Here is a 15,663-nt window from a genome sequence, read left to right as displayed (position 1 = left end):
TCTGAGGCAGGATGTGCTAATTTTCTCCAGGCCAGGAGTCCTTTAGTCTGCCAATACAAACAGCAGGAAATAAAGGCTGTAAACGGGGTCAAATTCAATCTGAAGAACAGCAAACTCCCCTAGGATGGCAAAAACATTCTGTAACTCACAGCTACCCCAGACCAAGTGGGCAAAAGAGAGAAGGGAAGAAGAAGACTGGGGAGCTCTGGATGTGCCCCTCACACAGATGGCGTATGTAGGGCCTTTGTGACCTCCCCAGGCACACCCCAACCCCTACACACACAACGTACAAACATCAACGGCTAGCTCTGTCAGAGCAGAGTAGTTAAAATGAGCACAGAGGAAGAAGAGAGAGGAGGGCAAAAGGACTATTACACGAAGTTAAGCCGGGAGAAATCAAAGGAAAGGAAAAGAGGCACATGGATACACACCCCTCTATTCCATCCACCAGCAAAGATTTTCACAGGCCTACCATGAGCACTGTGCCAGGCAGCGCGGAATGCAGGAGCACCTGGAAATGAGAACTGATCAGACAGCCTGGGAAACACTGCAGTCGACAAGTGTGATGATCTGGAGTAAAGGGATCAGCACCCAACAAGGATGCTAAGTCATTCCTCTGTGGACAGTTTTATGGAAGCAGCATAACTGTAGAGCCCAGAGGCTCTCTAAAAAGAAAAGTTACTCCAATTTCCAAACTTCTCTAGTTTCACTTTCCAGATGGGATTCTGGTTCAGTACTGCGTGTCAATGGAAGTTTTCACACACATTAAAAACTAAAAAACAGGGCTTCCTTGGTGGCGCAGTGGTTGAAAGTCCGCCTGCCGATGCAGGGGACATGGGTTCATGCCCCGGTCCAGGAAGATCCCACATGCCGCAGAGTGGCTGCGCCCGTGAGCCATGGCCGCTGAGCCTGTGCGTCCGGAGCCTGTGCTCCACAACGGGAGAGGCCACAACAGTTGAGAGGCCCGCATACCACAAAAAAAAAAAAAAAAAAAAAAAACATGTAACAAGCAAGCAGAAGTTCCTGACCCTGCAGAGGAAGCTGTCAGAGAAGGCATTAAAGAATATGCGGTATCTAAGCTCAAAGGGCCCTGGAGCGCTGGTCCAACCCTTACCTCACCACTGAGCAAAGTCAGGGGCCTTCAGTTACTGCTCATTAGAGGCAGTACAGGGGCTGAGGCCCGGGACCCCAGCTCAGGGCCCTGCTCTTCATACCACAGATCCCAAGCTGGGGCAAGACTTTCTAAAATGCAGACTTTCGGAGCTCACCGCTGCCTGAGAGGGCAGAAGAAGAAGTGGAGGGAGGAGATGCCCAAGGTGATGCCTCCAGGGCTGCACCAGGCCTGGTTCCTCCCTCTCTGCTGGATAGTCAGCAAGGACCAGAACCAGCTGGTGAAGGTAACAAGAGGCCTGCCAGCACCTCCCTTAATCATTTAACCTTTTCTCAGTTTTCAAGTTAGGCTCGTCCACCTGCAGCATTCTATTTCTGAACTTCCTCTCTCCCCAGAGGTTCACGACCTCTCCAGCCCTCTGTCTCCACCTTATCAAATTTGCTCTGGAAGGGTTAAGTGGGCTTGTTCAGCCCCATTGTAAACTGGTGATTCTCAAAGTGTGGTCCCCAGACCATCAGCAGTAGCCTGTAAGAACTCAGTAGAAATACTGATGCAAACTGGAGGTGGAGGTAGGGCCCAGCAATCTGGGCCCTCCAGGGGATTCTAACGCACACTCAAACTTGACACCTAATGGTGCTTATAACGTACATGCTTCAGCCTGTTGCTTCTCTCACAAGTAGGCGACTTAACTGGCACAGCTGAATGACCTGAACTTCAAGCCCAAGAGCCCACGGAGCTGCCACTGGAGGCAGGAGGAGCTTCCCAACTCAGCATCCTCTTCCCCCGTTTCCAAGGTTCAAGGCCTTGTACAAGAAAGTACACAACCTGTCCTTGAAGCTGTGACCAGAGGCTGGAAAGCACAGACTTGGGGAGAAAGGTCTCGAGGACCCTGAAGGGCCTGACCTAGTAATGTGAGCAAAACGGAACCTCCCTTCGCCAGCTCTACACTGCTGAGACCAGACTTCAGAAGGGACGACGGTGGACCGAAGGGCCCAGGCCTCTTCCTGACTGGAGAGTTGACATGACTCTGATCTGCCCAGATGCCATCCTGCCCCACGGAGGCTGCAGTACTTGTTCTGCGGGAAAACTGGCCTGGGTCAGACACTCAGGGAGTTGCCTGATCCTGCCTCCGTGGGGCTTTACCATGGGGCCTGCAGAATACAATGGGCACCTGTTGTGGGTGCCCTGACACACTGGGTCACATTGGGGTGGTGAGTGGGTTTCCGCTGGTATGTGTCAGGGAGCAGGTACCGTGGTGCAGAATCTGGTGCCTCAGGTATCGCCAACCACAGCCTAAATAGAACAGGACCCGTGTCCAAACCTGCCGTAATTAGCCTTCTGCTTCTCTAGCTTATACCAGGCCCTCATTCCTCGTAGGGACTCTGGGCTAGAGGGGAAGCCCCCAGAGGAAAATGGACGTCAGATTTCTAGGCCTCTAAAATTCCTGACTACAACAACCTTGTCTGACATGACCATGTCTGTGAAAAAAAAGACTTTTTTAAAGATCCCTCCATTTCTCCTCTCACTTTCTCTATTCTCAGGAGTGAGGCATTCTCACATCTGGAGGTCCAAGCTTTAGACTCCATAGATTTGAGCTTCAGACTCAAGATTTGGGGCTCTCTTGGAAACTTTAGTTTGATCTCCTGCACAAAGGGGGCTATCATATGCCAGCCTCCTGCCCAGGGATGGATGAAGGATCAACTGGTTAGTATTAACCAAGTGCTTTGAGCAATTCAGAAAAGAGATACTCTCTTTAAAAAAAAAAAAAAAAAAAAAGAGCACTATAATAATCCTTTCCATTGGAATAGACTTTTATTATTTACCCAGAACTTTTACATATATTATCTCACCTAATCCTATCGTTCACACTCTTAATTATTCCTGCAGGGCCAGGGTCTGCCATTACTGGTTAACAGAATTTCTGTTACTGAAACCGACTGCCAAGTTTCTCAAGTGCCTGACAAATTGTCACTGAGACGGACTGCAAAGCTAAGAACCACAGCGTGGAGAACGGGTTCCTCTGCTGAAAGCCTCTCTCAAGAAACTCGAGACACTGGGACTCCCTGGCGGTCCAGTGGTTAAGACTCCACGCTTCCCCTGCAGGGGACACAGTTTTGATCTCTGGTGGAGGAACTAAGATCCCCACATGCCACGTGGCCAAACTGGAGACACATCTCTGCCGGAAGGCACAGCGGTTCTCTGCACCCTGAACACATCAAATCACAGAGAGTCCTCACCGCAACAGCTCCAGTCACTGCGGCCTGACCCCAGCTGAGGGGTCCTGGATACACGCGCATGCCCGTGGCCAGCTGCTCCTCTCTCCTCCCTTCCTGAGCATTAGGTACTTCCCCATGGAATTCCTGACGCAGAGGTCCACATGGGGACCCTGTGCAGTGCATCAGACTGGCTGCAATAAGCCATCCTTGTCAGGCACGCCCCCCACGGGTTGGCTGGGCTGAGGTAAGAGGATGAAGGGCCTGTCCTGAGTGACGCCCTGGAGGGGCAGCCTCACTGAGCCAGTCACTTCCTGTTCCCACAGGCAAACAGGAGCCCATTCTTCTCATCCCCATCTTCTCCACAACTTGTACCAAAATCAACACCTTCTGCCAGCCCTCCTTATTTCCCTGTTTAGACTCATTCAACCCTTAATCCATTAACTGGTGTTTGCTTTTTTCTTTAACCCTTTGATCTTTCACATCAAGCTTGTTCCTCCTCCACGCCCCCTACCCCTCCACAGCTCTGAAAGCCAGCTAGGAAGGGCACCTACCTGCCTCCACCAGCATCTTACCCCCTGGGAGCTTCCCCCAAACTGGGCTTCTGGTGATGTTCAGCCCCATCTCTGAACTCTGAGGCTAAGGACAGACTTCATTTTTCTTTTCTGAAACCCCAGCTTCCAAACATACTCCACCAGGGACATCGCTGGTGGCACAGTGGTTAAGAATCTGCCCGCCAATGCAGGGGACACAGCTTTGAGCCCTGGACCCGGAAGATCCCACATGCGGCAGAGCAACTAAGCCTGTGCACCACAACTACTGAGCCTGCACTCGAGAGCCCGCGAGCCACAACTACTGAAGCCCGCGTGCCTAGAGCCCGTGCACCGTATGGAGGAGTAGTCGCCGCTCGCTGGAACTAGAGAAAGCCCGCGTGCAGCCACGAAGACCCAATGCAGCCGAAAATAAATAAATTAATAAATTAAAAAACAACAACAACAAAAAAACATACTCCACCAAAGTAGAAGAGACCACTCATTTATCCAGCAGGGTAAGAGGAAAACCAGTTTAGAGAACAGAGCATATTGGACTTCCAAAGTTTCAACAGAAGTGACACTGCAAGTTCCAAAGGAAGGAAGAGCCAAGGTGAGCACAGCAGACGCGAAGCTAACTCTCTCCCTCTCCTCCCTCCAGACTGCCCCCAACGTGCTGGCTGAGGTGACACAGAGTAACATAACGACGGTAACACCACAACCCTATACGTTAAGTATGTTATCCCAATCTCACACCTATGAAAACTGAGGGACACTGAGAAACTTGCTCAAAATTAGACAACATGTTAGTGGCAGAATTAGGATTCAAACCAGCCTGCTTGGTCCAAGAGATTGCATTTTTTTTTTTTTTTTTTTTGGTGGTACGCGGGCCTCTCACTGCTGTGGCCTCTCCCGTTGCGGAGCACAGGCTCCGGACACACAGGCTCAGTGGCCATGGCTCATGGGCCCAGCCGCTCCGCGGCATGTGGGATCTTCCCGGACCGGGGCACAAACCCGTGTCCCCTGCATCGGCAGGCGGACTCTCAACCACTGCGCCACCAGGGAAGCCCCAAGACTGCATTCTTAACCTTACTATGTCATCTTGTCCCCCTACTTGCCTCCAGGTCTCGGTGTACACTCCTCTCCCTCAGAGAGGCCTTCTACGACCACCCCTATCTGAATCAGGAGCCCTGCCCATGTGTATCCCAGTGCAGCAATGACTTCCCTGATCACAGCAAGTATCTCACAGACTGGAGCTGGCACAGTCGCAGCACTCAGCAGGCGCTCAGCAAATAACTGTGGATAAATCAGAGTCTGAACCATCCCGTCTGCATCCCTCCTGGTATAAAGTACTGTTCCTGGCTGCAACCGCCCACCTCGCACAGGCTGACTGTGAGGACCAACTAGATGTGATAACTTCCAACAAGAGCCAGTCCAGTACTTGGCCCCAGGAAGCCCTTCACGGCATTACCCATCTCCTGCTGTCCTCCCTGCCCGCCTTATATCAACACACATTTGCTAAACGAGCTGATGCCGCTTATGAAAACACCAAACCCAATCTGTCCCAGAGCAACCCTGGTCATTAGGGTTTGGAACAAGTCCATATAGGGCTTGTGTGTCATGATCTGCAGAACTAAGAGTTCAGGTTCCCCAAAGCTAAGTCTTAACGAGCTGCCCAATCCCTTCAAATAATCAAAGACAGTTAAGATTCTAGGAGTTGGAATCCCGTTCATAGGAAAAACTCTCTGACATCCTCCCAAGAGAAAGGACTGAGACCAAAGAGCTCCTGAGAATTCCATTCAGCAAATACACACATAGCCTACTCTCCTTCCTGCAGACCCTATTAATTCTAGTGGTAAGGGGATGGGTGGTGTCTCAGAGAAGGTAACTTTGAATTTGATCTTAAAGGATGAAGTGAAGTACAGGAGGGAGGGGAGGCTGGGATTCCAGCCACAGGAATCTAGCCACTCAAAGAACAGCGTGAGGATAGGCTTGACTGTGCTAGTGTTCCGGGAAGGGGAATGAGGAGTCCCCTTAGCCTTGACTTTAGGGACAGAGGTAGAGGGAGCTGTGGGTGGGGAAGGGAAGCCACACCCATGCAAGCTGCCTTTCCCCCCCTCCAATGCCAGTATATTTTTAGAGCCAGCACAGTTCTCACATGCATTCCTCCACATGACTTCATTCCCCGTAGGTAATGAAAGCCTTCCTTTCCTCCCTCTTCATCACCTAAAGGGACCCACGCTGGGTTCAAAGATCCTCACTCGGGCTGAAAGTCGGTGCACTCTGTGATAAACTCTTTTGGGCAGCTGGCCCAGTCCCACTCCCTTCCTCTCAGAAGAGCCCCACCACCTGCATCCCCTGAGGCATGAAGACACTTTCACATCCTCCTCCACTCCCAAGAAGGCTGTGGACAGAATCTCACGGGGAACCACAGATCAGGCTGCTGCCGCTCGCAGGGCCGCGGACTCGTCCTGCTTATCCTCACGCACAGGACAGGCCATGATCCTGTACAGTCCTGCCAGGAGTGACCCCCCTCTGGGATGATCACTGGCCTGGTTATAACAAAGTACAAAGGACTGGCTCTGCCCTCAACGAGCTTATATGCAAACACTTAAAAAACCAAGAACAAAGAACACGAACTAAGATCAAGTGGCTCGTGTACAGAAGACTCAAAGATCAGAGACTGACGGGGTCTACTGTGTGACAGGTAGAAAGCAGAGGGCCACACAACCTACTGATGTCACCACCTAACTTCCTGGACCATTAATTAGCAATTCGGGGCGACCGTGCATGGTTTTCAGGAGCCCGAGTGGGGCTGCACTGACTCAAGACACCACTGGGTCCTCTGCAATCTGGCCTCCAAAGTAATGAGACCAACAGGGAAGCAGAAACATCCAAGGCTTCTCTCCGGTCGGCCCCCGTACCTTGCTGTGCCAAGATCAGTGCTCGGCAAATACTGACAGGTGACTCCCCACGCCCACTCAGTCCTTGTCTGGTGTGTGACAATCCCAGCGACATTCTCTTGTGCCTCCCACCATTGCCAGAGTCAACAAGGCTGAGCTGTCAGTACTCCAGCCAGTGACAATAAACACACAGGTCCCGCCCTCTCCCAGGGAGACATGTGTCTACTGCACGTGAAGAACTGATCGTCGGGCCCATTGTATTTCATAAAGTGTCACTAGTTACTCAGAATAACAAAGGCTAGAGCAGAATTATTTTATAGTCCTGAGGGAGTACTTGGCCATAACTTCCTGAAACACATTTCCCCTCCTTGGTCGAAACACCTAAAATACTTTTGTGAATTTGAAAAGAAAAAACGCTTTGCAAAGAATAAACCTTGATGAGGATCTGTTTGTGTTCCCTGCACTACTTCCCAGAATTCTGAATGATTAAACAGTTGTACTTTTAAAAGATTTGGCTACTGGCAAAGCTAACAAGTTAAAGAAGTTAAGCAAGGGGAAAACCTTGTCTCTGGGGAAGCAAGTGAATCTAGGAAGGAAAAGGCTTCTAACAAGAAGAAATGCTGTCAAATATAGCTAAGTAGGAGGAGGCAAAAGGACTACCAAAATGGAGAGACGAGAAGAGAGCTCTTAATTTTCAATTCTAATGTTGTATTCTCACGGATGTGTTTAGGAATTCTTTAAAATGTAATCCTTCCATCATACATCACCGTGCTGATGAAATGAAATACCTCTTTAAAAGAACAGACCCTTGGCATCCTCAAATTTTTAAGATTTCAAAAAAACTCTGAAAGTTCCTAACAAATAGTAGCTTCGAGAAATCCCAGCTCTGAGATGCCAACAAGACAGCCTCACGGAAGGGAAGGGTTGGCTGTGAGATGGCCTAGCTGACCCCTCAGCACAAATAGCGCAAAGGGCCACGGCCCCTCTTTTCTGCATGGCTTCATGCGTGAGATGCCAACATGTGGCATTTGAGAATTAGGAACCTGTGAACTATGAAGAACTCATGCAGTACGTGTCTAACTCTGCTCAGGATGTACTGAACTGAATCCAAGAGAATCCAAGACACACGGAAGAAACAAGGAGCTCCTTCCAACCCGAGCTAATCAGCTTTGGTGTCGTAAGTGTAGACTGGTATCAACTGGTGCTAGAATCTGGTCTTCAAACCTAGGAATTACTTCTTTGTATGCCAGTCAATGTCCTAAGTGCTTTATATATACTATCTTATTTAATCCTCACAACAGTGTATTAATAAGTAAGATTATCTAGTGTCTTCCCTGTTCTAGGGAACATCGACAATGATGTCTGGAAGATTATCCAAGGTAATACAGGCAGCTAGGCGTAGAGGCAGTGTTCACCCTCATCTTCCAGTGAATTCAGAGTTCACGCTTCAGGTTGGCTGAAGGTGCACTGGGTGAACAGGGCTGGGAGAAACCAGCGGCCAGCGCCCCCCTCAGTCACACCACACCATGGCAAAGTTGTCTCTAAACACTGCTGTCCCTCCGGGCCCCAGAGCTAAACACGAGGCGGGCCAAGGTCACTCCTGATCTGGCCCCAGTCCAGGCAGCCAGCTACACCAGTACCAGCCACCTGGGATGGGAGGGCTGCTCACATCCTCGCAGGCTCATGCTGCTGGGGTGACGCAGAAGAAAGGAACCTCCAGTGGGTAAGAGGTGGTCAAAGAATTCATCTGAAAACATACCTAGAATAATTAAAGACTCTGAGCACTAACCCTAGTTGGTTTTTTTTGTTTTGTTTTTTTTTTGCGGTACGCGGGCCTCTCACTGTTGTGGCCTCTCCCGTTGCGGAGCACAGGCTCCGGACGCGCAGGCTCAGCGGCCATGGCTCACGGGCCCAGCCGCTCCGCGGCATGTGGGATCTTCCCGGGACCGGGGCACGAACCCGTGTCCCCTGCATCGGCAGGCGGACTCTCAACCACTGCGCCACCAGGGAAGCCCTTTTCTTTTGTTCTTTTTAAGCACCCTGTGACCCCCTTTTGTGGAAAGAGTTGGGCAGGTAAGGATAACCTCTAAGCTTGCAGTTAAGGATAGGGTAGTGGGGCACCTCTGTTTGGTAGGTGGAATCTGTGTCTAATGAGGGCTTTCACCCAGATGAGAGCCACTGAGGTGTTTGGTCTGGTGGACTCCTGTCTTCTTTTGTTCGAAAGTTACAGTGCAAAGCTCGTACCATGCGTTGGCAATGGTCTAAACATGGCACAACAATCAGCCTGCAGAGGGTAATTTCTCAATGTCTTTTCATGACGCCAGGGTTCAGCAAGCTCTGTAATGACCCATCCAGCCTCCTACCACAATCCCCAGTCTTTTTATAGTCACAGGTAATTACACCATGGAGAGATTACATCACGACGCCAGCAGCTGACAGGAAGATGCTCTGCGGATGTTTTGGGAACTACAGCCGCATTTAGCAAACAATTCGCTGTGGTCCCTATTGTTCCTTTCCAAGAATAGAACTGCCTTGGCAAACCTTGTGCCTAAACTAGGACCCAAACCACCAAGGGCCACCGTAGATAAGAACAGAAACAACCACAGAGGTAAATATGGTAAACCAGAGATGACTCCTGCATCCTATATCCAGGGAAGAAAACAGATGGTGCCTCTCTTCCTCTGTCAAAGTTACCCTCTGAAGGGTGATCTGAGTGCTCCAACAGAGCAACACAAGAAACAGGTCTCAGAGAAGCCTGCCACTCAGCACAGGTAGTACAGTTCTCAGCAGAGCACGGGCAACACAGTCAGACATACTGCACGCAAATCCAAGCCCGCTTCCCCACCTACGACTGAGTGTCTCTGACCAAGTTACCTAACTTCACTCTGCCTCGTTTTCTCACTTGTCAAACAGTTACATGACCATGTAGCTCACAGGCACTCTGAGAACTTCACACGTGACGACACAGAGCCCGACACACAAGTGATGCTCACAGGCATCGTTTCCCTACCTGTTCGCTTTTCCCAGTTCAGTGCATGTTACCTCTGACTCCAGGTCCCTTCAGAGACCGTGAGGTGAGCCAGGCCACCTGCCAACATCTCTCTCTGCCACCGCAGTGCTAACGGCTGAAGCCGTATCATCCCCTGAGAGCCTAGCTCTCCACATCTTCCATCTTCAGTGAGCACTAAGTGCCTGGCTTTCTCCCTCTGCCACACGGAAATGCAAATGGCTGCCTTCCCTGCTTAGGTGCTTGTGTGATGTTTAACATGGCCGCTGAGTGTGTGGCAACATCTTAAAGGAAAAAAAAAATCAGAAACAAGTAAAATACTAAGTTTTTTTTCAATAAATATGCTCAGAACAGGAAGAGAATGGAAATTAAAAGCTTTTTACATGAGCTAGGTTGAGACCATCAAACTATACAAACATGGAAGGCAAAAGGGATTCCGGAAGTAATCAATCCTTCCTCAACTGGTCAAGTTTGACACCTCCTCCCAACCCCTCATCCTCAACCCAAAAAGTGACTCTGCATCTCCAGTTTCATTTTTTAAAGACAGCAGAGGACGTCATCCACAGGAAGTCTCTTGCCCAACATGACTCCACAGGAGGTCAAACACCGTCTCTGCTGCTGCTGTTATTTAGGAATTACGCTGAGCATTTTTGTGTCAAGGGCCTTCCAATCATTTTTATTACACAACACCAACCTAACATCCTTAAGCATCTTGCTTCTGTTTTACAGGGCACACAGAGAGGGCAAGTGATTCACCTCAGGCCACACACACAGCAACTTTCTTAAGGTCACAGGTAAAGAGATCTGTGACCTTAAGATCTCTTAAGGAGAGAGATCTGGGAGAGGCTGCTACACAGTTGGGATCCTAATTCCTCCCTAGTCCAAGAAAAGCAAGCTGGGTAGCGCGAGCACAGATCTTATTTTTAAATCTGGTCTTCCCCTGCAGGCTGTGACCAGGTGTGAAGAGTAAGATATGCTTCCTTTTGCCACCCTGAAAAAGGGAACTTTATCAGTAACTCTCTCCATCTCTGCTACAGGCATGACCAAGGGGCAAGCTGAGCCCAATGCCTCCGTAACCACTTCTCTGTTATAACTCCAAATCTCCAGCTGCAGATAAGAGGAACCAGGATGGAAAACTGAACTTTGAACATGACATATGTAACTTTTCCCAGAACTTTACCCCAGAACTCTCAGGTGCCTCTCCAGACGTGATTCTTTTTTCTAAACCTGAGCAATTATGGCCAAGACTAGAGGCGCCTGTGGGACTTATGACCAGAGACTGTGCAGGCCAACGCCTCACCGAGGGTGCCCATTGACCTCTGTCCCGTGGGATTCTCACCGTCGCGAATGTGCCGAGACACACGAGCATATCTACTAGAGCTCACTGGGTAACGAGCGCCTCATTTAAAAAGGCCTCTGGAATGGGTATTCAGGGGAAGCTACAGGAGCAGGTAAGAAATGCAGGAAAAGGAAGAGGAGACCTTGCCTGACCTGAATTGCCTTTCCTCGACTTCAGAGTATCTGAGAGCCTTGGTTTCTTGGCAAGCTTGCTTGGCACGCTGCTCAGGGCAGGCACAGCCGTACAGGTGTGCTCTGGGTCTCAGGCCAAGGTGTGGGTACCTCCTTCCCCCAGAAGCCACTCCAGAGAGAGGGAAAAACATCGTAACTTGGTGCACTGGATCGAAGTAATGATGAAACCCCTTCCCCTGCCTGCACTCTGCTCTGTGCCAGTACGTTTGTTTTATGGAGAGTAAAAAAGACTGGGCAGAGGGAGTGGGGTGGCAGGGGAGGAAGGATTCTTTGCAGATGGGGGAGGGAAAGAAAACAACAGAGCCAACTTTCCCATCCTGGTCTGAGCCCACACTACAGATATATTTTTCCGTACTGGAAAATAATCATCCCTTTATTCAGCCAGTCTGGAAGCATCGATCCCTGATAATTGATTTCAGACCTTGAATGGAAAGTTGGGAAGGTGTGGGTAGCTGGAAAATGGGGTGGGGAATGGGAGGAGGAAGGGGGGAAGCCCATAAAAGAGAGAGTGGCGGTGTACAGGGGATGGCTTAATGGAGCTAAAGAGGCGGAAGGCATCAGACACTGAAGGCAGATGCTCTGCCCTCATACTGCCATGTAACATACCAGGATCGCTTCCCCAGCAGAGCCCTAGAAGAGGATGATGGTGGTAGCGCACCAGGCACTAGGCAAGGTTCTGGTCCAGGCACTGCCGTGAGCTGCCCTAAGGCCCTGGGCCAGCGCACAGCCTCTGAGGTCCATCCTAGCTCTGCCCAGTCAGTCCTTCCTTCCTTCCTACTCTGACAGCCACTCCATTCACAGGCATTCTTACTGAGCACCGTCTGTTCTGGGCTGGGGGTAAGGTGGCAAACCTCTGCTATAAAGGGTCAAACATTTTAAAGCGTACATATTTTAGGCTTTGGGGGCCACATGGTCTGTCACAATTACTCAACTCTGCCATCTAGCACAGGTGAGGGAACTGAGGCTTACAGAAGTAGAGACTCGCTCTCGGTCACAGAGCCAGCAAGTAGCAGGACTGGGCTCTGAAAACAGGCAGTGGATTCCAAAGCCGGCACCCGTACCTGCACATTGCACCCTGAACCCTACACCTCCGTCCCACCCGTGACTACAGCCGGGGGAGGGGAGTGGTCACGTCATCCCCGCAGGCTCCTACACCCCCGCCCCCCGCCGGCTCACTAGGGCACCTCAGCCACCAGTCCCACGCCCTCAACTGGCTCCCTGCTGTACCAACAGAACAGAAGCCCCCACTCTCTGCTCCCCTGCTAACGGCTCCACAGAGAATCCCTTCTCCCAGCCTTCAGGAGAAACAATGGTATTGAGTCTTCTCCCTCCCACACACAGGAGGCAGGCTGGGGCTCACCTGAGGCAAGTCCGTCTCCAAGGAGGGTGCTAAGAATCACCAGCAGAAGGAACACGCCATGTCCCGCGGAGGCCGCGGCAAACAATGAGGTGCTCTTTGGTGCTATCCTGCCATGGCACATCTTTCATCCGTCCAAGTTATTTTAAAAAGAAAAAATTTAAAAGCCAGAAGTAAGAACACTGAAGTCAGCCCTGGGTAGATTCACCTACAAAAAACAAACCAAAAACAAGGACATAAGTGAAAACTTTAGCCATAAGTTAGTTACAATAGGCACTTTACGGTAAGGAAGCCATAATCACATACAAAGTTGAAAGAATTCTAGCAACTGAATCCCTACTGCCAGGAGAAGAGACAAGCACATAAGCGGCTTTCCAACTCCTCCCTGGGGAAATGCCAAGGCCCGAAGCAAGCTGCCATTGGCATCAGCATCCGGGCGCCAGATCCTTGCGACGGGACAAGGAGACAAGCGCCGGCTCACCTGGAGATCTGTCAGGCTCGGCAGAGCTTTCAGAAACTGCTGTGGCTCTGCCCTGCTGCCTGCCTTGGAGGCTCGAGCAAAGAGGAGGAGATAGATGGCTGCTGACTCAGAGCTGCTACACCAGAGTCTGGCTTTGCCTTTGCCACCGGACTCAGAGCAAGTTCAACTAACCGAAAAGAAAAAAGAAAAGAAAAGAAAAAAAAAATACAGAACACATGTCTTAAAGGGAGAAATACACCGCCTAGAGAGAAGGAATGCAGCAGCGGGAGCCAAGGGCCTGGGGCTTGGCTGGATGAGCCCCTGAGGACCTGGCTCTGACTCCACAGCCACGACTCTCAAAAACGGACTAATTAATCAAGGCTCACCCAACACACCTGTGACCCCAGAGCCCACATTTGTTGGCTACACTTGACAATGATTGAGCGGAGAACGGGCTGTAACTCTTAATTACCCCACCATCCACTCTAGCTCAAAGACGTAAGAAGAATAGGAACCGGTATCTTAAAAAAATAATAATAAAATCAGGGATTAAGACTTTTCAGGATTTTTTTCTACTTGCCTTCAGGGAAGCAGAAGGGTTGATGATACATTATGATATAGGCCTATTATATTTTAGTTAACCCATGGGATTTCATTTATCCTAATTTATAACAGGTATTCCAAATAATGTTACACTTCCTTTTTAAATTCCATATACACCTCCTTCTCCAACAAGGCTTTATGTAAATAGATAAAGAAGCCTGCCATCTACAACCCTAATAAAGGATGCCGCTGAGGGATAACACCCAGGCCTGACTTTAATCCATGTATGAAGCCTTGACTCAAGCCTATGCACCCCTTCTGAAGAGAGTTACTTCAAACAGCAGTATGAATTGTCTCAGGCCAAAGGAAAAGCAGCTATGAGGGTCTTCAATGAGAATGAGCCAGGGGCTCAAGAACGGAGCTAGCCACCGGCTCTTTATCCACTACCCCCAAGTAGTTAGCAGTCCCCTGTCCCCAGCTTTTACCCAGATTCCAACTTGAGCCTTTATGGCTGTAGAACAGGGATGGTTCATGGAGAGGTCCAGGGGTGGAGTCTGTGACTGACCCAAAACAGTACACAACACCATGTGTAAATGTGTGGAATGTGCAAACAGTTTTGTGGCTAAGAATGGTACAGTCAGAATGCCAGAATTCAAATCTATTTCCTTTATTATGACCTTGTGGCCAAATTACTCTCTTAGCCTCAGTTTTCTCATCTGTAAAATGGAGACAGTAACGATACCATCATCTTCACAGGGTTGATGTAAGGAGTAGGATCAAAGTGCTCAACACAGTGCCTGGCACTTAGCAAGTCCTCAGTAAACACCAGCGGCTGTTGCTATCGTAATTATTAATAAGATCTGAGCGTCGAGGACCTTGGAGGTCATCAGGCTTCACCTCCTCTTTTGACAGATGCCAAAACCAAGGTCCAAAAAGTTAAAGGATATGCCCTGGGCCACCAGCCAGTCAGCAATGGGTCCTTGGTGCTGCCCTTGTACATGCAGCCACAGCAGGTAACCCTACCAGGCAGTCATCATCCCCTCAAGGCGAGAACCAATGGATCATCAAGGATGACACCTGCCCGTGCCACATCACAGCACGTGCACAACAAATACTTCTGCAGTGAATGGATGAGGCTGGATCAGGGTGAGGCGTAGTGTTCCGTGCCCGCCTGGAGGAATGAGGAAAGATTACCCACAGGAGGGGATGCTAAACAGATTGCTAAAGGATGTGTCTACTGGAAAAGGAAATGGAGACACCAAGTCCAAGTGGCTCAGAGCAATGGAACCCAGCACTCCCGGCAGATGCTAGAGGCAGGGGCTGGGCTAAGTTTAAACTTTATCCTGAAGACCACGTAAAGCTTACGAGGATTATAAACAGGGAAGTTACAACACCAAATTCATTTAGGAAGATCACTCTGGCAAGGATTTTAGAGGACTGGCGTGGTGGGGGGCTTACCAAGTGGTAAAGAATCTTATGTTTCGTATTTTATAATTAACATAGAGCTCTTTGGAGAACTGTGTGACAATATATGTCCCCAAAATGCACACATTCTCTGACCTATCAATTCTACTTCTATCATCTGTCCTGAGAAATCACGTGTGCAATGATATATATGCAGGATATTCAGTGCATTATTTTTACTGGCACAAGACTGAAGGGTTACTAGTTAAATAAGTTGTCATACACCCACATAATAGAATACCACGCAGTGGTTTAAAAAGAACTGGGCAGTTCAGTCTGTACTAATATGGAATGACTTCCAAAATTAGTATGTGAAGAAAACTATGTGTGTGTATGCATGTATTTTTAAAGGACACACACACATACACACACACACCCCTGTATGCACTGGAAGTCTCTCTCTGGAATTGACACGCAAGAAACTGGTAGCTACCAAGTGCTGTCAGCGAGGGAATCTAGTGGTTAACAGAGAAGGAAGCTCATTTTTCACTGTATGTATCCCCTTTTCATCTTCTTGAGTGTTGTACTTTGTGTATGCATTACCT

The 15,663-nt window shown here is 49.5% G+C and overlaps 1 protein-coding gene across 4 annotated transcripts in view; it reads right to left on the bottom strand.

Moving 5' to 3' along the window:
* The window catches only part of SUSD6 (sushi domain containing 6), a 97,215-nt gene that overhangs the window by 41,364 nt on the left and 40,188 nt on the right, over nt 1-15,663 (bottom strand). For 3 of the 4 annotated variants that reach the window (XM_030855356.3, XM_060294949.2, XM_060294950.2), the window contains exon 2: nt 12,655-12,859. In XM_030855356.3, coding sequence (XP_030711216.1) covers nt 12,655-12,775 — 121 coding nt within the window. In that variant the 5' untranslated portion in view covers nt 12,776-12,859. Of the gene's footprint in view, nt 1-12,654; nt 12,860-13,132; nt 14,721-15,663 lie in introns of those variants that run through there. The other variant, XM_030855358.3, reaches the window with a different exon arrangement.

This window comes from Globicephala melas, chromosome 2, assembly GCF_963455315.2.
Source record: "Globicephala melas chromosome 2, mGloMel1.2, whole genome shotgun sequence".
Taxonomy (NCBI): Eukaryota; Metazoa; Chordata; class Mammalia; order Artiodactyla; family Delphinidae; genus Globicephala; species Globicephala melas.
The sequence above is the reverse complement of the archived record's forward strand: the minus strand, read 5'-3'. Positions and strand labels throughout refer to the sequence as shown.